The following is a 23271-nucleotide window of genomic DNA, read 5'->3' on the forward strand; positions in this document are numbered from 1 at the left end:
TTATTTTTTTTTGGCTCAGGGCCTAAAAAAATTGCGAGAGCCTATTCAAAACTCAATATCTTTAGATGATCGTATACACATACAAATAGCAAACAATTTATATTCAATACGTTTTGATAAAATAACTTCAAAATATTTAGACAATGAGGTTATGGTTCAAACACCGACGCTTTCAAGTCCACTTGCTATACATGATTCGTCTAGAGTGATTTGTCTTGTCAGTCCTAGTTTGTAGAGTATTAAATTCGGTCGAAAATTTATCCAATATGCATTTTCGGTAACGACTGCAGATTCCTACCATGTAAAAAAAAAAAAAAAAAAAAAAAAAGAAGACAATTCTATGTATATACAAATAGTACATAAATAAGTATATAATTAATATTTAATCATCAATATATTCATATAATAAACAAAAAGTACATAGTTCATATACATTCAAGTTTTGTTAAAATAACTCAAAATGTTTAAACAATACTACATACATAAATATAAATAACATATAATTCATATTCAATTAGCAATTTATGTAAACACAAATAGCACATTAAAAACACATCAAAGCAACCCTTTAAAACTTAAATATATGTAAAATTATTAAATTATCACTAATTATAAAATCTGGACCATTAATTTAATCCTATAATTCATATTAAACTGGTAAGATGCTGACAGTTCATACTGTCAAAACCCTAACTATAGTCTTTAATTTATTTTTTTATTCAAGTATAATATTAAAACTCAAATATTTCTATTTATACATATAATATAAATTCCAATCACAGGTAATCTACATACTAATCATTTACATTATAATTTTTGGAAAAGATTCATAATTAATAATAACAACACAACAACATATTTTTAGCCAAAAATAAAGATAAAAAAAGAAAAGAAGATGCAAATTAGATATAGATATGGACAATTTAGGAAAATAATTAAATAAATATGGTGTGTTTATTTTGTGATTTTTTTATTGTTTAAAATAGTGGATTAAATTTAATATATTATGAGAAAAAATGATAAATTTTAACAACAAATCATAAATTGAATAATATAAAATTATAGGGCGTTTTTCTTTTTTCTTTTTAATAAAAATATACTATTTTTTCTTATAAAATACTATATTTAGATATTATTTAAATTAAAAATTCAAATCTGCACTTAATTTCAAATTAGAATCAAACAAACCATAAACTTTTTAATTAAAAATTAACAGGGGCATATGTGCATAAAATCATGATAACCTTTATTCATAATCACTAATATCTAATAAAAAAAAAAAAAAAATCACAAATTTGAAACACTGAACGAACAAAGCAAATATAATCATTATAAAAAAATTAATTAAATAAAAGATAACTAAATTAGTATGGAAAATGAATTTGTAAACTGCTTGCATGGTATTGGGTCGTGGGTTCCTCTACTTGAGAAATAAAACTTAACTATAATAAATAGTATTAATATTAATTTGATTATTTGAAAAAAAAAAATCATAATTAAATAATATAATATGATAAATTAGCTTATTCTATAGAATATTATAAATAAAATTTAAATTTTAAAATAAAATTATATTAAAATTAAATTTAATCTAATTTACTATTAATACATCCGTATGACTTGCTAATTCAAAGGAATTAAAACCATGTAATTAATTAATCATGCAAATAATCAAATTTGAAAGTGAGAAATAATTAATTCGACACACTTTGTGAGTAACGATTCGGAAAAAAACGATCTGGAATTGGACGGACGAGCGTGTTCTTGGTGGGACACGTGGAGGGACAGGATTTGCCAGACTGCTTCCGTCTCCAACAACTTCCATGTATCTCTCTATCTACGTTCTACATACACTATAGATACAGGCACTCAGATATGCATTACAATTTACATACACAGTGGCGAAGGAGAAGGCGATGGCGAAGGTACCTATAAATACGACGCAGCCTAATTCTTCCCCGATTTTCGTCGCCATTGCAATCCATCCACATTTTTCTGATTAAATTTGAAAGATCTTTATCCGATTTCTATTCTATCTTCGTTTCTTCGGGATCGCGAAAGATCGGATCGAGAGTTTCTCGACCTCCAAACCCTAGGCAGTAGCTCTCTCTCCGAGAAATTGAAGGTAGGATTCTCCTGTTTCCACTCGGTTTGTCTTTCGTTGAAATTTGGAAGTCGTTTATCCGTTTTCTTTTCGTTGTTGTTGTAGTGATGGATTTTGATATCGTATGCGCGCGCGTCTGTTTGAGTTCTTGCTTTGTAGATGTAATGAATGGTGAGGATAGAGCGATTTCGAGTAGATTTTATTTTGTAGTAGAGAGTATGACTGTATGAGGTCGTGTTTTCGTGAGATGAGGTTTGGCTGGGATAATTAGGAAAGATCTTGACGTGTGGACTGAACGTAAAGTAAAGAAATCAGTACATCGATTGTGTTCATTTTCTTCTTGAATCTGGAAATCTTGTAATCCACACACAAGTTTTTTCTTGCTTTGGAAGATGATGCACTTCGAGATGGAGATAGAACATTCTCACTTCGCCGAAATAGCGGTTCAGTTTCTCGAAATCTTGCACTCGTCGTCTCTTCTTGAAATTTTGCAGTTACTATTTCTTCTTCTCTTTACGCTCAACTGTTCCTTATTTTTGCGTTTGTATCCTCTACGAATTCTTACGATGAGTTCCTGTTCTTGTGACAGGCATAACTCTAATTACGTTATTTGATTTCAATGTCGGCTTCAAAATCCCCAATCTCAATCTCAACTCTTAATTCTCTGCATATTTTTTAATGCATAGTTACTAAATCCAGTAATTTTTGAGAATTCATGTCCTTATTATCATCAAAGTCACTGCCATCTAACAACACGCGTGATTAATGCTCCGGTCCGCAGTTTTCATCGTTGAAGAAGAACACCAAAAATGCCGTCAAGAAGCTCTGGCAATCCTCCATGCGCAGCGTGCAAGTGCCAACGCCGAAAGTGCACTCCGGAATGCGTGTTCGCACCGTATTTTCCACCGGACAATACTCAGAAATTCATGAACGTACACAAAGTATTCGGAGCCAGCAATGTGTCCAAGATTCTCCAAGCTCTCGACGCCCGCCATCGCCAAAACGCAGTGAATTCCTTAGCCTACGAGGCAGAGAGTCGTCTCCAAGACCCTGTCTACGGCTGCGTCGGCTTCATCTCCGAGCTGCAAAGAAATCTAAAGATAGTGACTCAGGCTGTGGAAAGCGCCAAGATGGAATTAGCCACTTATGTCGGACCCTCCGCCATGTTCCCGGACCTCATTCAACAACAACAGCACCAGCAGCAGTATAATTATGGGCAATCAGCTTACCCTGCAATGAATACAGTCCCCATGGCTACTCCACAGAGTGGTCAGGGACAGTACATTCAGGATCCACAGCAGCAGTATCTGGAGGCGCAACAATCAGCTGCCATGGCCGCCGCCGCAGCCAGAGAGCAAGAAATGTTCAACGCATACATCCAGCAGCAGAATGATCTGATGAGATACAACAGTGGATTCATCGATGACAGGTCTAGTGCAGTTACCGTAGCTGATTTCAATCAGATGCCAACTGCAACTGCAGTCGATGCTATGCCGCAACCTTCTTTGCAATTAGGTTCTGCCATGGAAGCTCACCCGTACCATCAATTCCAGCATTCAAATCTCCAGGAGAGTACAGATTCCAATTCCTATTCCCTTTTCCATTCTCAATCTCAACCTCAATCTTTTTCCCAGTTCCAGATTCAGCAACAAGACCTCTTTCTGCAGCAGCTGCAGCAACAACAATTAGCTCAACTACACGCACAGCAGCAACTATCGAGAGCCAATAGAGATGGGCCCGGACCTGGACCCGGACCCGAACCCGGCTTTGATCAATCCTGAGAATCCATTCCATCCAGAATCTCGAAACTTCAACTGCCCTTCAGAGCTTTATTCTTTAATTCAGCAGCTTCTTCATCCAGGTAAGTTCCCATCACTCATCACAGCTTTTGTCTTGTGTCATGTCTGATTGGTTGCTTCAGCACCACATTAATTGCTTAACAAGAATAGGGGCTACAGACTATACATTGCCATATATTTTCTCATTTATATGAACTACGAACCTACAGTTACAATTCCCTAACTCGTGGTAGAGTTTCTCATTATAGTTATTATATTTTAATTTTTATAGTTATATAAATTTTATTAAATATGATAATATATAATTATAATAATATTTTATTTTATTTTATTTATAATTAGTACTAGTTTTATTATAAAATAATTAATATTATATATTATATGTAAATTAATTATATTTTTATAAATAAAAATATTTTTTTTGGTCGATTCACACATATACATATAAAATAAATGGAGGGGATATTATTAAATAATTATTAATAAGATAAACATATAACAATTTATAAAATATATAATATATAAATTTATAAACAATCCAATCCTATTTATCAAAATTCATTTAATTCAATACATAAAATTTATTAATCTCTGGTAGACGTAGACGTCTAAATAGACCCCAAATAGACCTGAATCACTTCATTATAAATTGGTACAGCAAATTTTAGGCCGGAGATGTACAAAGGAGAGGAGAAGAGACGTAAATTATATCTAGTATTTTCTTTAATTTCTTCACATTTATTTTTTTCTTGAGAAGTACTCTCTTTCTCTTTATATTCCCATATTTTTTTGCTATATTATTTTAAAACTTTTATTATAAAATTCATTATATTTATTATTAATATATCTACACATACATTTTATAGATTTTACATTCAATTATTTTCTAAATACAAATAAAAACAATATTTGAAACATGATGTATGGTGACAACGCTAGCTGCAAACTTAAAAGATATTTGTTATGGTTCAAAATATTTTTCGGTGATTCACAGGGCAAGCTAGCCCTATCGAAAATCGAGTGAATTCTTCGATCTCTTTAAAAAAAGATCCGGAACCTTATTCGCATAAATAATAAATCCAAAATAGAGAATCTTATTCGCATAAGTAATAAATCCAAAATAGAGAAAAGTGGGACAAAGATAAATGAGAAGAAAGCAAGAAAGTAAATACTTAGAAGATGGGAGAAATAAACACGAAATTAAAGAAAATTAGAAAGAAAAGTAAAGAAGGCAAAATGAACAAACAAGTAAATAAAATAAAAGGAAGTAAAATTGCATATAAATTAAGGGTGTGTTTCTTTTGGCTGAGTTTGAAAAAAATTAGTTTGAGTTTGATATTAAAATAACGTTTGATAGGATGTTTTGTGAGAGTTCAGGGAAATATTGGTAAAGAAACATACCTTAGAATTGTGTGGGAAGAGAGTGAGAGAAAGGTTTTCATGTATCTCCTTGATTTATATAGTACTCCCTCCGTCATGCAACTGTGTGCTTATTTAACCGGACACAAGTTTTAATAAAAGTGAGTAATAAATTATTACACAAAATGTCTAATTATTTTATCATTTTCAAATATTCAAAATTAACATCTAATTTAGCTTAATTATTATTATATTCTATTATTTACTAACATAATATGCAGTTTTGTAAAAAAATATACCCCTTCTGTCCAACTAGAAAGTATAAATATTTTGGGACGTTCAATTACAAAGTAAATATTTCATTAAATACCTCACTTTTTTCCACAAATACCCTTATTTGACATCACATCATTACTTTTACACCAAAAAATAAGGGCAAAAATGTCATTTTATTACTTTTAAGTACGCATTATAATTAAAATACTATTATTTCTTAAACACCGGGCCAAAAATAAATATTTATTTTGTGTGTGGACGGAGGAAATATATTTTCTTTTAAAAAAATAATACATTATACATATTTATTATTTTTATATTACTTAAATAATTCTTATATAATTCATATAAAATATATATATATATATTCAAATTATTTGACAAAACAAATACATCCTTATAGCATAGATGAGATGCGTGTTTTCATCCTTAATAATAATAATAAAATAAATATTAAACTCTTGGAGTGGTCTTCAAAGCTTTATGCATATTAAAAGAACAAAGTGAAATTGGTTAAATTGTACAAAATTCATATGTGATTTCGAAAAATTGTGTTAAATTCTTTGTAATTTTAAAATTGCGTCAAACTCTCTCGTGGTTTCATAAACCTTGCATATAATCCCTCGACAGTTCTTATTTAACGGTATTTGACCTAAATGCGCCCAAACTGCGGATAAATTTTAAAATCTCAATTTCTAAACCCCTAAAATTACATATATATATATATATATTTAGTCTAAAAACAGTAAAAATAAGCTCTTAAAATCCGATAAAAATAACAATTTTTTAGTATATTTACTATTTTTTTAGACTAATTATATAAAAAAAATGAATATATTTGTAATTTTAGAGGTTTAGAAATTGAAATTCTAAAATTTATTCGTAGTTTGGACATATTTAGGTCAAATACCGTTAAATAACGACCGTTCAAGGGTTAGACGCAGAGTTTATAAAACTACGAGGAAGTTTGATGCAGTTTTAGAAGTATAAGAAATTTGACGCAAATTCATAAAATCATAGTAGTTTTTTTGCAATTTAGGCGCCTTAATTTACTTGTGATTTGGAATTTTTCTATAATTAAAAATTGAATCACACTTTTTTATATTTTTTAAAATATTGCATCAAACCTCGTGTCGTTTACATTTAACAGATCGTACATGACACATACCAATAATATGAATTTCAAAGTCAGTACACTTTATCGATACAATATTATTGGTGCATGATGTCTACACTTTGTTAAGTGTAGGCGATGAACTTTGATGCAAACATTCAAAAAAACATATAAAAAATGTCACTCAATTTTTAAACTATTAGATAAAAATAAGCAAAGGTTTCAAACAATAATAGATGGATTTTGGACAATTTCACCAAAATACAATAAAAACAAAATATAAGTTCAGTAAGGAATAACCTAGTGGTGTGGGGTTGGACTTCTTGATGCCTCAAATCACCTGTCACATATAGTTCGCCTAGTGTGACTTGCCTATCGGGCCTAGCTTGCAAGGTATTAGGTTCAGCCGAGGTTTACCCAATGCGCACTTTCGGATAACGGCTGCCGATTTCACGTCATCAATATATATATATATATATATAAAGTTGTGGATTGTCCAAATTGTCAATGTATGTTGGTTTTATTTGTCGCACAAAGATTATCTAGTATGATTTTTCCTATAGACATAATTTACAGGTTATTATCTTTGACTTTGCAATTTTACTTTAAAATAATAATAATAATAAACAACTTAAACTAACTGTGCATATATATATATTTATATAATTTTCTTGGTACTCATTCACATGGTTGAGCTTGACACAAATATTTTTCCTTTAATTAAATAAATTCCTTTATTGCCTTCAAAATAAAATAAGTTCATCACATATGCTCTGGAATTTATATAATATGCCTATGTATGTATTTATATTTATATTTATATATTGTAATTCGAATCCCTTTTGTGGGAAGCAACAAATATTATTATTATTATTATTACTTTTCTTGCCTTTTAATTTTTCTCTGCCATTTTTTATTTTATTTTATTTGTGTGACTGCTTTGTAATTTTCTGTAGATAGTCATAGTCAATATTATTTTATGCCAAAAATACTACTTTAGTTATTGGACTTATTTTGTTGGGCCTGGCCCAGTGGATCAAATCTTTGCCTGCTAGTTTCTATATATGTATTCAATCACTTTAAAACATTAAAAAATCATAGTATAAATCAATGTAGTAGATTGATTATAAATCAAGAATATAGACTATAGTACCAAAATTCAAATGGACAATGAAAATGACTGTCATTGTATTTTTTAAAACTCTTTTTTGTTATGCTCTAGGAGTGCGTTTATTTTAAAGATTGAATTATAATACTTAGATTATTTATATGAATTTAAACAATCATGAGATTATTTATTATGATGTTTACTTTATTCAATTATATATAATATAACAATAAATTTTAGTACAATATTACTAGGATAAATTAATCCTACAAATATATGATTAATTATCCTTAATTAGCATATTAGTATAACGGATTTTAATCAATATCGAATTTTAATCTATTGTAATAAATATATGATCAGAGTGTATAAAATAATATTATATATCTTAATCATTCAAAATAAACACACTCTAAAAGTATAAATCGATCTAATTTTGATCGATATGTATTAATTTTCAATGTATTAAATACCTATCAATAACTTTTAGATAATTTTAATCATCTTCGCTATTGTCACGCGAACTCTTCACCAAATTCAAATGCTCGAGTGGGGATCTTGACCTTGATTCAAAACTCGACCCCAACTCAATGTTCTTCGATAATTCCACATTTCTTAGCCACGAGTAACCATTTGTGCTTGCCAATGAATTTGGGAGTTTTCGGACATAAATTCGATATTTCTGATATAGAAATATATATATGCATACATTAATTGCAATCCCATTTGAGATTAATATTATAGAATGAATTTTCTTAGAAAAATGAATCAAGCTAAGCTTAATCCATATATACTACCTACCTGTAAATGGCTTTTAACTTGGTCATTAGTAAGGCCCTCGACATCCATAAGCGCTCTTATATGTTTCGGTGTCGCTACTGAAAAAGAGAAAGTAAAAATTTACACATACGATTTATTTATATTGTTATACTATTCATTAAAAAAAAAAAAAGAAAAGCGAAAGAAAAAGTTCTTTATTTAAAAATATGGTATAAAATATCATATTCTATTTATATAGTATCAAATACATAGTTTTTATTCAACTTTTTTAAAAATTTAAATCAACCTAATAAAACTCCAAAATGCTACCTTATGTAAATTATAGTCTAATTACTCAATTTCTTACTATTTTATTTTATTTTTTTTTAAAATTATGAAACTCTTATATCAAATTATTCCTTTCTATTTTAGGATTCTGTATTAAATTGTGGACTATAGCATGTCATAAAATATAATTGGTTTATTAATTATAAAAAATAAAACTTATGTTGTAAAATATTCGAATTCATATTAAAAATAATTAACAATAATATATTGTATATAAAGAATTAAAATTGTAATTTTCTAAAAATAAAAGTCACTTACTATTTGGTCCGCCGAGTCGCTGCAGAGCGTTGACAAATCTATTGTGCAACTGCGGCGACCAGCACCGCCGCACCTTCTTCCGCTGCGACGCCGCCGCCGCCGCCGCTCCATGCCGGAAGCTGGAGCCGCCGTCGAACGGTAATCCAATTGGTGGCGGCACTATTTGATCAATTTTCTCACTATTGAAAAATGACATAATTGCCCCTCTAGTCGTCTTATTGTTGTTGTGGCCGCTCTAAGTAGAACATTGTCAATAATAATTATAAAATTGACGGACGAAAGAAATAATAGTAATTGTCAAATTGTATGTTCAAATCTTTGATTATATTATTAAAAAAAAAATAAAAACATAAATTTAGATCACAAGCAATAAATTCACATCTTATCAACTGCAAAACGACGTCGTATCTAATCTCCAAAACATTTATAAAAAATTACTAATAAAACTTACTGATAATGATCTCAGGGACAGAATGGTACTTTCATCGTATTGAATGGGAGTAGTCCGTAGCTGCACTGAACTATCGTCACTCCTATTCATAGTATTCTCCATGTCAAATGTCGATTCTGCCCTCCCCTGCTTGAATCCTTCCCTCGCTGTCCTTTGTTTCTCCTTCTCCATCTCAAGTCTCTCCGCCGCTGCAAAATCACCAAAACCATTTCAATAAAACATTAATATATATATATATATATAGAGAGAGAGAAACCTTGTTGTAAGAGATTCATGGAAAATGGCAGGTGAGGGTTGAAATTAGCATGGATCTTTTTGATTTCTTGTTGAAGAGAGTGGACATAAAAATCAAGTCTTGATAACTTCATGGGAATGTCAGAAATCATTGAGATTTCCATTAAAATATCTGAAACAACCTGAGGAACATAATAAGCTGATGATGAAGATGAAGATGAAGATGCACCTGCACCTGCACCTGCACTAGACCCCACCATCATCAGACACCACTGTTAGCATGTATGTATGTATGCATATGTCCTAATTAAATAGATTTTGATCTCACTCCACAGTTGATACATATTCATTTCTCATCATATATCAATATATATAGACATATCATCGACCATAAGTGCATACTGTAATGAGGGACAATATAGGGAATTAGAAATTAATGAAAATAAATGCCCTCTTGTGAACTTTCTTTAGTTTTGAAATTTTAGACATTTTTTAAAATAGTAAAAATATTATATATGTGATGTAATATTATGTGAAAAGAATATAATATTTCATATAAGTTTTAAAAAATACATATATTATTGGTAAATAGTATCAAAAATTTTATTTTCTTTCACATATGTCGTATTCAGATAATTTGGTGGATGCCTTTTGTATGTGTCTATGTTTTTTTTTTTTTTTTTGCCCTCAGATTTTGACAGGTTTAGTGCAATTTTGGAATCTTCTTTTACTGTTTTGAGGGTGTTTTTTTATAATTATTTTATTTATAAAGGGTTGTTTTATTTGAAGATTTATGTTTGAAGGGCATCACTGCAATTTTATTTTGTGAGGGTAAAATGGTATTTTGCTTAAATATGTTTTTAAATTATTGGGATTGCATTATAATATTTTGGTAATGTAAATTAATGAAAAGAGGATTTGAGATTAGAGTGATTGGATTCTTAGTGATAATGAAATCTATTATAGATTAATTGTTTTCAATGAAATGATTTCTTTATATTTGTCAAATACGATTGCCAATATTTTTGGTCTTAAAATTTAAGAATGGAAAATTTTTGTAATATCACATGTTTAATTTTTTGTTTGTGTAGATTTCTGTTTTAAAATTAGAAAAGTGCATTTAAAAGATCCAGATAATATATATTCATAACAAAATCTATTCAAATTATGCATTATACAATTGCAGAGACCCATCCCATATATTTATTAAATTCTTAAATTTAATAAATTTGAAGTAAATTCAATTGGGATTCTACAGATGTATCAAATTGATTTTGTAATTTTGTAAGAAGTCCATGTTAGTTCATCTTCAATCTTACGATAATTTAATCCAAATTGTTGTCCTGCTGAGTCAGATTATACAACATTCAGGTAACTTGAATGAATAGTTAATTGGTTGAATTGTGATGAATAAATGGTAAGTATGCAATAATAATATGCACTTTTTTTTTTTTTTTTTAATTTCATATACTTTTTCTGTCCCATATTTATATATCTATTTTTTTTGTACGGAGTTTTAAAAATACTAGTATTATATTAGAATAAAGTAGAAATAAAGATAAAAAGACTAAATTAACCCAATTAGTATAAAAGTAATGGCATTTGTGTAATATATTGTAAATTGGAAGGGTATTTATAATATTAGGTATATAGTACAATTACTAAAAAGAAAAATAAATACGGATAAACCAATATAAAAAAATGGATAGATTGTTAATGGACGGATAAAGTATAAATTTACAAACTAGGAAAATGAAAGGTTGCATATGATTTGAATTTTCAACCTTTCCAATAATCACACTTTCTACTCATAATTCAATAAAGATTAATTATTTATTTTACAAAATATCATATCGTACAATTATTACCTCTTAATTAGTAATATTGATGAAATTCAATTTTAATTACTTCCTTTCCTTTTCTTTTTTTAATTACTTCATCTTCTCTCTTTTATATGTGGGTTGGGTGTGAACATTTAGTAAAAAGAAATTTTATGTTTTTTTTATTAAAATAATCCTAAGAATCATATAGTGACAAAAAAAAATCAAATAAATAAAATCCAAAAGTAGAGAGAGAGAGAGAGAGAGAGAGAGTGAGTGATTTTATTTAAATTTAAAGTTGAATTCTTATAAAATTTTGATTAAAATAGAGCACTATTGCCATATTTATAGAAACCTACAGAATATTTCAGGGTATTTATCAAGGGCAAACAAATCCATCCCCAGAATAAAAGTACAGATTCTCATGACAACATAGTCCATCCATGCCCTAAAAATATTATAATAATAAAAATTAAAAAAATTAAAACAATAATAATAATAATACTTGAATTTGGTCAAAAATTCAGGACAACAAACAATTCATTAGTAGGAGGAGATAAGATAAGAATCTTTGTTGATGATAAGCCTAAGAATTTTTGCTTGTTTTATTTCTAATATTACAAAGACAGAAAGATGCTGACTTAAACATCAAGAAGTCTTCAAAATCCTTTTATATAATTAATTATATCTCACACATCTAAATCATTTCCTATTCAAATATTCCAGTGGCTAAAACCAAAACATAGTCAGGGAAAAAGATAGACAACAACAATAAACTACTTGTATAAATGTACAGATTAGAGTTATGGTGAGCAAATAGGGTATGCAAAAATTCTTCTAGGTACAAATATAGTGCTGCATTGCAAGAAATTGCAATAATCTATCTTCTAACATAGAATGATGATAAGGAATTTGCACGAATAAACTTTTAATCCTACTGAGAGAAAAAAAAAGAAAGAAGTCCATTGATTCCTAATAATCCTGAGGGAGGTTCATAAATTGTATTCCTACAGCATAAATGGCCGTAAAGCAGGGGCATCGATCCTTCAATTCTATATATGTATCTATCTTATTAAAAGGGACGGTTCACCAGCATAATTTCAAGCAAAATATCGATAGGAACTTCTCAAAATTGTGCCCAATTACAGAATATTTACTCAGAAGCACCATCAAGGGCATATGTTTTCGGCAAACCTTTTTTGTGAAGTTCCATTCATAGGTATGCATCGGATGTGATGATTCATGCAAGGTCCGCTAGAATGCAGCGCAGCTGTTATACCCCTAATAAACAGAGGAAATCGATTTCTAACAATCATCAATTGTGTTTCTAAGTAATGCTCTAACTATGAATCACGAACCATCTTTTTAATTTCGCGAAGTAAGAACATCTACCACAAATTAACAAGAAAAAATTACGACCATATGTCTCTAAGTAACGCTCACTAAGAATCGTGAAGCATATTTGCAATATTTCAAAATACTAACATCTAAGCTGTTGCACAACTAGATGGAACCAAATGTAATTTCCGGATTGATGGCTACCCAGAATTGAGTCGCTGCTCATGTAAAAAAGGAACCATTCAGAAAACAACAATTATTCCTTTGACAGCACAAAGAATCCCATAAACTCAAACAAATGATTAATTAAATTATGCTGCGCCATAAAGTGCATAAATGTAACATGGAAGCTACGCTAGATATCAACTATTAAGTAACATTAAACCAAAGAAAGAACAAAACCTACGATATTTTTCCCATGATGAAGCGAATGAATCTCCTTGACCTGAAAATAGGTACATTGATTGTCTTCACCGACTTTCGACAACTGGCTCTACAAAACATTTTACTACATGCACTGGTAAGTAAAACCAACCACTTCCAAAATACAACTTGGCATTCAAACCTTCTATCACGACATGAAAAAAAAAAAAAAAAAAAAAAGAACATAAAAAATGATAATGAAAATGTGCATAATTATAAGAGTTCAACATCATATTCACAGTTGTCCTTGTCTTGGTGAATTACCAATGGACGAAGTTACAAGATGTCAAAGGACACTACATTTGATTTTTCTTACCATTTGTTTTTTTACTTTGTAAGTAATCAGCTAATACCGCACCAAGGAATTGTCTGCCAAGCAGGAACACTCGGCCATGTAAAATTTCCATCACCTAATGGAGGCTCACTAAAAGAAACTTCTGAGCAAATCACTGCTCAGCCTTTATGAAATGACCAGTCAGCAGTTTTGTAACAGAGAATCCATGGAATTTATCCACATTAAGAAGTTCTTTCAGCTTCTCATCGCATATTATTTGCCTTTTGTCCGCAGGGTCCTTCAAACAAAATGAAACAATGAAATGAGCAAAAGTGAGTTTTGTGTGACAGTCTAGTGAAAAATAACCCTTCTATTCATGCAATTGTCCTCAAGCCACCGATCTCCACACATTTTATTAACTTCTATGACAACATTTACAAAATCCAGATTTTCTTTGCAATTACAATTGAATTAAAACTCATATATATATATAATATAAACATAAAAGCATATATCTATCATTATATAACCAATCTGAAAATTTTTATACCACCATTTAATATAGCTTATTAATTGAAAATAATTAGTGTAGATTACTTTTAGTTGAAAATATGTACAATTATGTTAAAAATAAATATGTAACATATCATTCCAAATTGTTCTTTTAACAAAAAATACATACATTTTTCAAAAATATTAATATATCACGCACATTTATTATATTTAGATTCCCTACACAATTTTTCATACCTCACAGAACAAACACACCCCAAAAGTTATTATGAATAACATTTGATAATTTTCTTTTAAAAAATAACATTGAAATGTCATATCATAAAAGTTTCCATAAATTTTTCATGTGCAAATTTTGAAAATATATTTATTGGGGAATCATTATAAAACATTCTTGAGTCATACAGCCACTATAAAACATTTTTGAGTCATCAAAGGCTCCATAAATTTTGCATGGTTATTTTTTATCCCCTCAAAAACAAATATAAAGAAAATTCTAGGATGAAAGACAGATTTATCGTCATATCTAAGACAGTTTCAAGATACTCAACATACCTGCAAGTTGTTTAGTTTGATGTAATCCCACATCCTCTTAACAACATCAGATCGAGACAGTTCACTTTCTCCTGTGCCTAGGAACTTTATCAGAGCATCAGAAAGTTTGATAGGTGCAAGGAAAGCCGACTTTCCTCCTTTCTGGCGCTTTTCTTTCCTCTCAGGTTCATCTTTAGAGTGAAAAAGTACCATTCATAAAGAGGTCAAAAATATTGAAACAAAATGCTGCAACAAACCATATCATTAGCTTAACGCAACTGTTTCATGAAAGCAATATAAACATGCAGGAACCATACCTCCTTAATACTTCCATTTCTCTTCTTCGCTTCTTTTTTTATTTGGCAATTTGTTTTTTAATAAATGCAATTTCGGGAACAAGAGAATGAGTTAAAGCCAAATAGCATTGTCTACACTGTTATCTTTGGAAGAGTAGCTTAATAAACTATTTCAGCAAGGGACATCACATTGCAGGAAAATAGTGGAAAGCCAATCATCCTGACGTAGAACAACATATACACCTCATAAATAAGATAACAAAGCATAGGGATGGGATATACACCTTCATCTCTTTCTTCCTTCTTTAGTGTCTCTTTTGGTGCAGAATTGACTGGAGCTGTTAGATATTGAAGACATTCCAACAAAGAAATAATGAGTAAAGAAGAAGCCTTTTATAAAGCTGAAATATATTTTGGTTTCTATAAGCAAAACAAAATAAAATGCCTCAATTAAAGAATTCAGTATTGAGATGAGAGTTAAGTTTACATGTGAAAAATCACAAACTGCAAATGAATATATCACTATATAAAAGGCAATGCAAGAAATGGTATAAAATATAGTTGAAGCAAGGCCCATAGATTGAGAGATTAATGGAGGAAACTGGGTAAAAACAATTAATACAGAAATTATATTTAGATGGCAAGATCCAGTTTCTGAGTGAAGTATCATAATTTCAGAAAGGTTCACTGTTCACCAGAACATCGCAAATGAAGTTCGTGATGCTTTTCAAGTTTCAACTGCTACAGAGACAACCATAAATGAAGAACATAAATACAAAACATTTCAAAAATATATATTTCCTTAACAGACACAAACACATGTAAGTGAAGACATAGTAGGTCAAGCAGCTACCAAAGACAACATAACCGATAAGGTGACTAAAATGTTAGAAATCATACCCCCATCAGAATCCAAAGGCCAAATGTGCTTTGCCAGGGCCTTGTTCATTTGGAACATATCTATGGTATCAACATTAAAGAGTTTGCGCAAGGAATTGTCGCAAATGATATTCCGACGATTGGATGGATCTTGCAACTTATTCTCTTTAATATATGCCCACAGTTGTTTCACAACCTGGTTTGGAAGGGTTACATTATACTGGGAATTTCCACTCCGTTGCAAATTTGATAACTAGACCACTGTTCACAGGATGTACCTCAGTCCGAGCTAACTCAGCTGCTCCTGTAAATTTCTGAAGTTCTGGAGAAAGACTGCAAACTTTGGTGAAACCTCCGCCTCCACCTCGCCTCTTGCTCTCTTTTGTCTTTCTAGGGCTAAAAGGGTGTATTGCAAAGTAACACAAACTGTTAGTCAGTCCCTCATAAAATTAGATGAATATAACTTAAGTCAGTGAAACAGATACACGTGTAGAAGGAAAGTTTAGTCGCACTTAGAAGCATATAAAGACAAATGATCTGCACCTACTAGGATGATAACATTGTACAGCCCCACGGACATAATGCCCTCGGGATTGTATATATCTACGCCAACTTACCCAATAGAAATGTTTATCGTCATAAATTCATTTTGATTGATGCTCACTCACTATTCTAGCTAGACATTGAAGTTTACAATCAAGTTACCAGTTTTTATGTAAGGGCATATTAAGCAATTTTTTCTCCACACTAGCCAATCATATAATGCAAACTAAGAGTATTGACAAACCGTATTTTGCAAGTTGTAAACCGCAATAGCACAACACGACACAATTGCATTTATATAAATGCAAAAGAAGGCTGAAGATACAAATAAAACATGAGGGCAGAGGAGACAGAGTCAAACAAAATAACCCTAATAAATATGAATAAAACCACGCCTCGCGCCACGACAAAACTCCTCCGGCACAGGCCATCATTACATTTATTACATCGATAGTTTGCTTAAGACATAACTAATTAGATCAACAACAATCAATCACATACATCCCCACCATTGCTGGATTTTATACGTGAGGATCAAACCACAAACTACAAAGACACAAAACTTAAAAACAAAAAACCCTAGTACAATCAATGTGTCGAATCAAGTTAGGTTTCAACACTGCAACGCACACAACAGATCATATATGGCCACATTTGCCGACGAAGCAACTTAAATCCATAACTTTTGTGCCGTTCTTAAATTGAATTTGAGAATTTCCTGAACATCGCGCTAGAAAGTTCAAAGAACAAATAATCATGCCAAGTAAGAAAAACATAAATGGAACTTGCAAGAAATTCAGTAATACGAGCATGGATTGAACTTCAGACCGAAAACGAACAAAACCCCCCACGATACGCTATACACATATCCGCAAATTCACAAAATCAAAATCGTCGAATGGAAAATATCAAAAATCAGAGAACCAACCGCTTTCTACTGGAGGAATTTGAGTTGCTAGCTTCGGTTGCTTCTTCCTCCTCCTCCTCTTCTCCTCCTCCGCCTCCTTCCTCTTCCGGATCCTCCTCCCCCGGTCCCTCCACTTCATCCTCAGCATCTCCTTCGTCGTTAACTCTCCCTTCATTATCGGCAGCAGCATTTTCAAATTGGTTTTGGAGGTAAACATCGACCTGTTCCCTAATAAACGCCTTCCTATCCGACAAATCGATTCCGAAATCCTCTTCCAATTGGCGGCGTACAATGGCGGTCGTCGTCTTGTTGAGGTCCGACGTGCTCAAGAACTCCCGCAGCCGCTCAATCAACTGGGAATCGGACGCCATTTTTCTATGGACTGCCGTTTCAGACTCCGAAGAAAGATGAAACTGGCAGAGAGCGATTTCTTCGACAACGGTTTAGGTGGGGTTTTTTTATCTGACAATCCTGAGGTGTCGAGGGTATATCTGGAATTGCACTTATTTAGTATGAAAATTGGAAAAGAAGGATGGACTGTGCTTTTTACGGGGCCCGGCCCTTTATGGCCCAAACCTCAAATCCGGGCCCGTGCTCGGAAGCCTGTTAAACTGGTACGATACACACACATACGCCGTCGTTTAGATTGTAATCCATATTATCATAGTTTACAATTTTTGCTTCTTTTAATTGAAATTTGATCTTAGAATACATGTATTCATATTATTAATTTTAATTTAAATGTGTATTTTTAAATTAATATTTTCAATGTTTATTTATTTGCTTGATTTGTTTTTTATCCCTAAGTTTTCAATTGATAATTTTAATTCCTATTAAAAAGTTGATATAATGGATAATTATAAATTATTACAAGAGGTCAATTAGGATTAAAATATACTAACATACTTTACCATAAGGGTCGTATTTTAAAATAAAATAAATACTGAGGCCATTATTGAATTTTCAATTGATAATAATATAGTACCATCAAGGGTCGTACTAAAAAAACAAAGAAATTGAGGGCAATATTGAAATTTCAGCTTTCTAGTTTAAGCGGACAGGTAACCTACGGCGTTGTTTTAGTTTAAGCAGCGAGGGCATTATTGGAATTTCAGGAGAACAGATGGGAACGACGTCGTTTAGGATAACAGAAATTTTGAAAAATCGGATCTTATTCAGGATTTGAACCCGACGTGAATCGAACACGCAACCTTCTGATCTGGAGTCAGACGCGCTACCATTGCGCCACGGATCCTTGTGTCTAACTTTATAATTTTATTTAATTTATTCGTTAAAAGTTTATATTTACTTTTTTATGACAACAATAAAGTGTAATTATTATTACAAGTACAAAGCAAATTCTATTGAAGATGTAGTATCATCTATCTACTCGGTCTTCTTCTCCTTAGCTTCTTTCCCAACCATCTTGCTCTTAAATTTCTGCAACTTCTCCTCTCCCATGTCCGACAGCCTTCGCCATTTGATCTTCAGTTGATCTCCCAACCACCCTATCCTCTGACGGTTCTTTACATAAACCGGCGGTATGATCATCCCTCCGACCAAACCTACCCGCAGAAACTGTTAATTCTTCATCTCTAACAGCAGTAATGGTAAATTAGGGTTTCATTAATTTATCAATTTACCTATGTAAGAGACTGTAAGAAAATCGAAGCGTCTTGCAATCTCTGAGATCAAGTAGAGACAAAGCAACGTTCCTCCGAACTCGAACCATTCTCCCTCGGCGCCGGCGCGGACGATCCGCCGGAGATCCGTCTCGACTCGCCGGCGAACGGATTCCGCGGTCGCCACGGCTGTTTCCTCGCTGATTTCCAGCTCCGACAGGTCGGGAGCCTCCCTGAGGTACGAGAAATTTACAGTACTGTGGGGTTCGGACAAGGATAATAATTCAAATTGAAATTGAAACGGTAATAATTACTTCTTCAAGAGGCGGTGGAGAGTTCCCCAGAAGAAGAGGCAGGAGACGGCGGCCATGGCGGCCCAGGACAGCAAAGTGACGAGGCTGTAATGGTAGATTTCGATTAGTACCCAGGCGGCGGTGGCTGTGGTAAGGACAACGGCGTTGAGAGCTTTTCTTCTCCACAGCACCAAATCGGCGAGCAAATCTGTGGATCCTTCATCGGCGGCGTTGACTCCGATGTTCTCAGTTGATTCCTTGCCTGGATTGCTGTCGAGCTCGATTTCCGGTGAAGATTCCGACATGAAGAAACGATGATCTTTGTCCGGTGGAGAATGTGGAATGTCTTGAATTGATTTGTACGGATATTTTGAGGAAGAAGGAAAATGGCGGTGAGAAAGAAAAGGATACACGTAGTCACTTTAAGAAGCCACGTGTCATGCATGCGTGTTTCTGTCTGACCTGTTTAAATTTGTAGTGGATTTTATTAATGTGAGTATATCTATAGCGCTATAGTCTTTAGATAATGGATTTGTTCATATATTTTTATTTTTTAAAAAATTACATAATTTTTATAAATATTTAAATATTATACTCTCTCACTCCAGTTAGAAAATATACACATTTCTATTTTGGGACGTCCAATTATAAAGTAAACATTTCATTAAATACCTTACTTTTTTCTTCATAAATACCCTTACTTTATATCACATCGTTATTTTTATATCAAAAAGTAAAGACAAAAATGTCATTACACTAATTTTAACTACTCACTATAATTAAAATACTATTATTTCTTAAACACTGCGTCAAAGTAAATGTATATTTTATCCGTGGACAGAGGAAGTAATGTATATATAATTCACATAATATATACTCCCTCAATCCCATATATACTTCTGCTACACTGTAGACACAGTATTTTTAGAATGGTGTAATTAGTAGATAATTAAAAATATATTAGTGAAAATAATTATTTTTAATATAAATAATTATAAATTAAAATTAAAATAACTAATTAGTTTAATTAAAATTAATAAATAATAATTAAATAATTTAAAATGAGATTAAATTGTGTAATTATTTTTTTAAAAAAATGATATGAAATATGAAATTGACAGAAACGATAGTATGTGGAACAGATGGAATATAATATATATTTTACTTATTTATTTAAAAAAAAATAGTGTTTTGAAAAAAAAATGAACAAATTTTATCAGTTTGACCAATGTGTATCGTGTGTCTCCGTGTGATATCGGTTCTTTTTTAGATATTTTCAAAAGATTGTGTTTTAGTTTCTGTAACGGTGGGAAGAAATTTATTTATTTTTTTATATATAAGACAAATAATTAATGTATACAATATATTTATTAGTCCTAATTTAAAATATTTTTTAATATTTTTTTTTCTCACTTTTAATTATTTCTTTTATATTTTTTAAAAGTAATATATTAAAATATATTAATCTTTACATAAATTAAAAAATATTATTATAAATACAATTACTTACGAAAATCAAAATTAAAAATATCAAAATATTATACATATTTTTGTTAGCCAATAAGGCATAAGCGGAACAGAAGAACTATTAATTTTTTTTGGAGAAAATACATTGATTGTATTCAAAAAAGAACAAAACCCTTAACGTGTATTTTGTATTTGATCATTGAATGTTTAGAAATATTTAAAATTTGAAAATTATATATAAATGTATTTTATTTTTTTAAAATTTAAATTATTTATCATTAATAATAAAAATATATTATTTACTATCATAAAATATTATTTCAATACAATCAAACAAACTCTCATTTAAATTTGTCTAAATTACACAAAATTCACTCGTGATTTCATGAAATTGCACCAAATCTCTCATATTTCTAAAACTGCGTCAAATTCTTTCGTGGTTTTATAAATTTTTGCGTCTAACCCCCTAAGTGGTCCTTATTTAACGGTATTTGATCTAAATGCGCTCAAACTACGAATAAATTTTAGAATTCAATTTATAAACCCCTAAAATTACAAATATATTTATTTTTTTTATTTTATCCTAAAAAATAGTAAATATACTAAAAAATTAGTTATTTTTATCAAGTTTTAAGAGTTTATTTTTACTATTTTTTTTAGGCTAAATATATATAAAAAATAAATATATTTGTAATTCTAGGGGTTTAGAAATTGAGATTCTAATATTTATTCGCAGTATGAGCGCATTTAAATTAAATACCGTTAAATAAGGACCGTTGAGGGGGTTAAACGCAAAGTTTATGAAACCACGAGAGAGTTTAACGTAATTTTAGAAGTATGGAGGATTTGGTGCAATTTCATGAAACCCATAGGTGAATTTTGTGCAATTTAGCCTTTAAATTTTAAAGTTTACATTAATTATTGTAATCTATCAAAAGAAAAATGTCTAAATCACTAGTTGGTTGAATAAAGATTTTGCAATAAAAAACTCAAAATGAACAGAATCTTTCATCTTCTAGTGCCGGCCCAGTCAATAGACCATAAGAGTAGTTCCGGGTGTTGACTTGATCAGAAAGTGATATATAGAGTTTTTTTTTAGAATAAGTCCCAAATACTCGTAGAGAAGGTCCAAAGAAAAGAACTTTTATTTTCACCTTATTGAGACAGCCCAACCTTAGAGCAACCCATAAGAGTAGGTCCGGGTGTGGATTCGAACAGAAAGATGACACGTGTAGCTAATTTGTAAAAAAAATGTCAAATACTCGTGGAGAAAGTAAAAAAAAAAAAAACTAATGTAAAGCAACCCGAAGTAAGTGGCCCGTTGACCCGCTTGACCCATTGTCCATAAAGGCCCAATCCAATTTTTAAGTGAGAAGCCCGCAGTCAGAAGATGATTGAGGGAATGTTGAAATTGTTCGAGAAAATTTGGGGATAAATTTTTATTCAATAAGATTAAAAAGAATAACAAGATTCAAAGGAGAGCAGACCATATTTAGATCATACGAATTCATCTTTTTTTTTTCAATAATTTTACATTTTTTTGTAATTTTTCTTTAAGAAAGTTTTTTTTTCATCAATTTTAGTTTCTTTAATTAATTTCAAGCTTTTTATTTCAGATTTTTTTTTTTTTTTTTGCATTATTACCTTTATGTTTTTTACCTTCTTGCAGCATTAATTATATTGATATCGTGAGATAGTCCAAATTTTTTATTTATTGAGGAGACCGAAAAATTTTACAATTAAATCAATTCCGATAGATTTTTCTGATTAAGCCATCGGTACGTTTAATTTGTATTATATCTTGTGCTGAAATAATACAAGTGTGAATTTGTGATAATTAGTTTTTTAAAAATAGTAGAAATTACATAATAAAAATTCAAAATTAATCTCATGAAATTAAAAAAAAAAAAAAAAAAAAAAAAAAAAAAGGGAGACACCTATAGTATACTCTTAACTTGAACTCCAAGTTATGAAATTAAATTTTATGAAATAATTCTTCCTTTTTCTTAGTAAATGAATAAATATATAAAAAGGTGAAAGTAAGTAAAAGAAAGACGTTCACCGAAAGTGACCAATTGAATTATGAGTTCAATAGTTCCGTTCTTGTTTAGTTGTATCTTCTTTCCTCTTTTTTTTTTTTTTTTTTTTTTTTTTTAAAATTTTATTTTATATATAAGTTGGATTGATTTTGTGTTTTGAATGAATGTACTTTTAATTCTAGGTATAGAAAAATATATTAATGTATACGTATATATTGATTTTTAAATATTCATTCGGAATCATATCATAAAAAATTTATTGAGTGAATAAATATGAAACTTTGTTACAAAATGAAGTTTCATAATAGTAATAATTTTTATTATAAAATATTAATTGTCACATTTTATAAGTGATCATTTTCAATTCTTTTTTGGTGCATTCTTATATTTTTATTTTTGTGGTCTTTTAGTGTTTTAGTCTTTTAGAGTGTGATTGGTTTGAATTTCAACTAATCATCAATTAATTTAATAAAACATTTCAATAATTCAATACGTAAGGATCTGATATCAATT

General features: G+C 30.6%; 4 protein-coding genes and 1 non-coding gene across 5 annotated transcripts; 1 reads left to right on the top strand and 4 right to left on the bottom strand.

Annotated features, from left to right (window-relative positions):
- The first annotated feature begins 2904 nt into the window (after positions 1 to 2904).
- On the top strand, positions 2905 to 3885 carry LOC127258066 (LOB domain-containing protein 36-like). Its single transcript, XM_051284705.1, has one exon. The coding sequence runs from the start codon at positions 2914 to 2916 to the stop codon at positions 3883 to 3885; it is 972 nt and encodes a 323-aa protein (XP_051140662.1). The 5' UTR covers positions 2905 to 2913.
- A 4279-nt stretch (positions 3886 to 8164) lies between these two features.
- Positions 8165 to 10204, bottom strand: LOC127258348 (transcription factor HHO5-like). The gene is made up of 5 exons (XM_051285152.1): positions 9833 to 10204; positions 9577 to 9764; positions 9126 to 9360; positions 8562 to 8638; positions 8165 to 8442 (listed from the first exon to the last, which is right to left on the bottom strand). Exons 1-5 carry the CDS (start codon positions 10071 to 10073, stop codon positions 8257 to 8259), a joined length of 927 nt encoding a protein of 308 aa, XP_051141109.1. The 5' UTR covers positions 10074 to 10204; the 3' UTR covers positions 8165 to 8256.
- A 3379-nt stretch (positions 10205 to 13583) lies between these two features.
- LOC127257774 (upstream activation factor subunit spp27-like) lies at positions 13584 to 17789 on the bottom strand. Its single transcript, XM_051284234.1, has 6 exons — positions 17359 to 17789; positions 16166 to 16283; positions 15909 to 16083; positions 15293 to 15346; positions 14734 to 14903; positions 13584 to 13963 (listed from the first exon to the last, which is right to left on the bottom strand). Exons 1-6 carry the CDS (start codon positions 17706 to 17708, stop codon positions 13838 to 13840), a joined length of 993 nt encoding a protein of 330 aa, XP_051140191.1. The 5' UTR covers positions 17709 to 17789; the 3' UTR covers positions 13584 to 13837.
- A 731-nt stretch (positions 17790 to 18520) lies between these two features.
- On the bottom strand, positions 18521 to 18592 carry TRNAW-CCA (transfer RNA tryptophan (anticodon CCA)). Its single transcript has one exon. It is a non-coding gene; the product is annotated as a tRNA-Trp (tRNA).
- LOC127257780 (reticulon-like protein B13) lies at positions 18593 to 19603 on the bottom strand. Its single transcript, XM_051284243.1, has 3 exons — positions 19274 to 19603; positions 18981 to 19192; positions 18593 to 18902 (listed from the first exon to the last, which is right to left on the bottom strand). Exons 1-3 carry the CDS (start codon positions 19555 to 19557, stop codon positions 18724 to 18726), a joined length of 675 nt encoding a protein of 224 aa, XP_051140200.1. The 5' UTR covers positions 19558 to 19603; the 3' UTR covers positions 18593 to 18723.
- Between the last annotated feature and the right edge of the window lie 3668 nt (positions 19604 to 23271).

Source organism: Andrographis paniculata, unplaced genomic scaffold (genome assembly GCF_009805555.1).
Source record: "Andrographis paniculata isolate CXL003 unplaced genomic scaffold, ASM980555v1 Contig59END, whole genome shotgun sequence".
NCBI classification, from domain to species: domain Eukaryota; kingdom Viridiplantae; phylum Streptophyta; class Magnoliopsida; order Lamiales; family Acanthaceae; genus Andrographis; species Andrographis paniculata.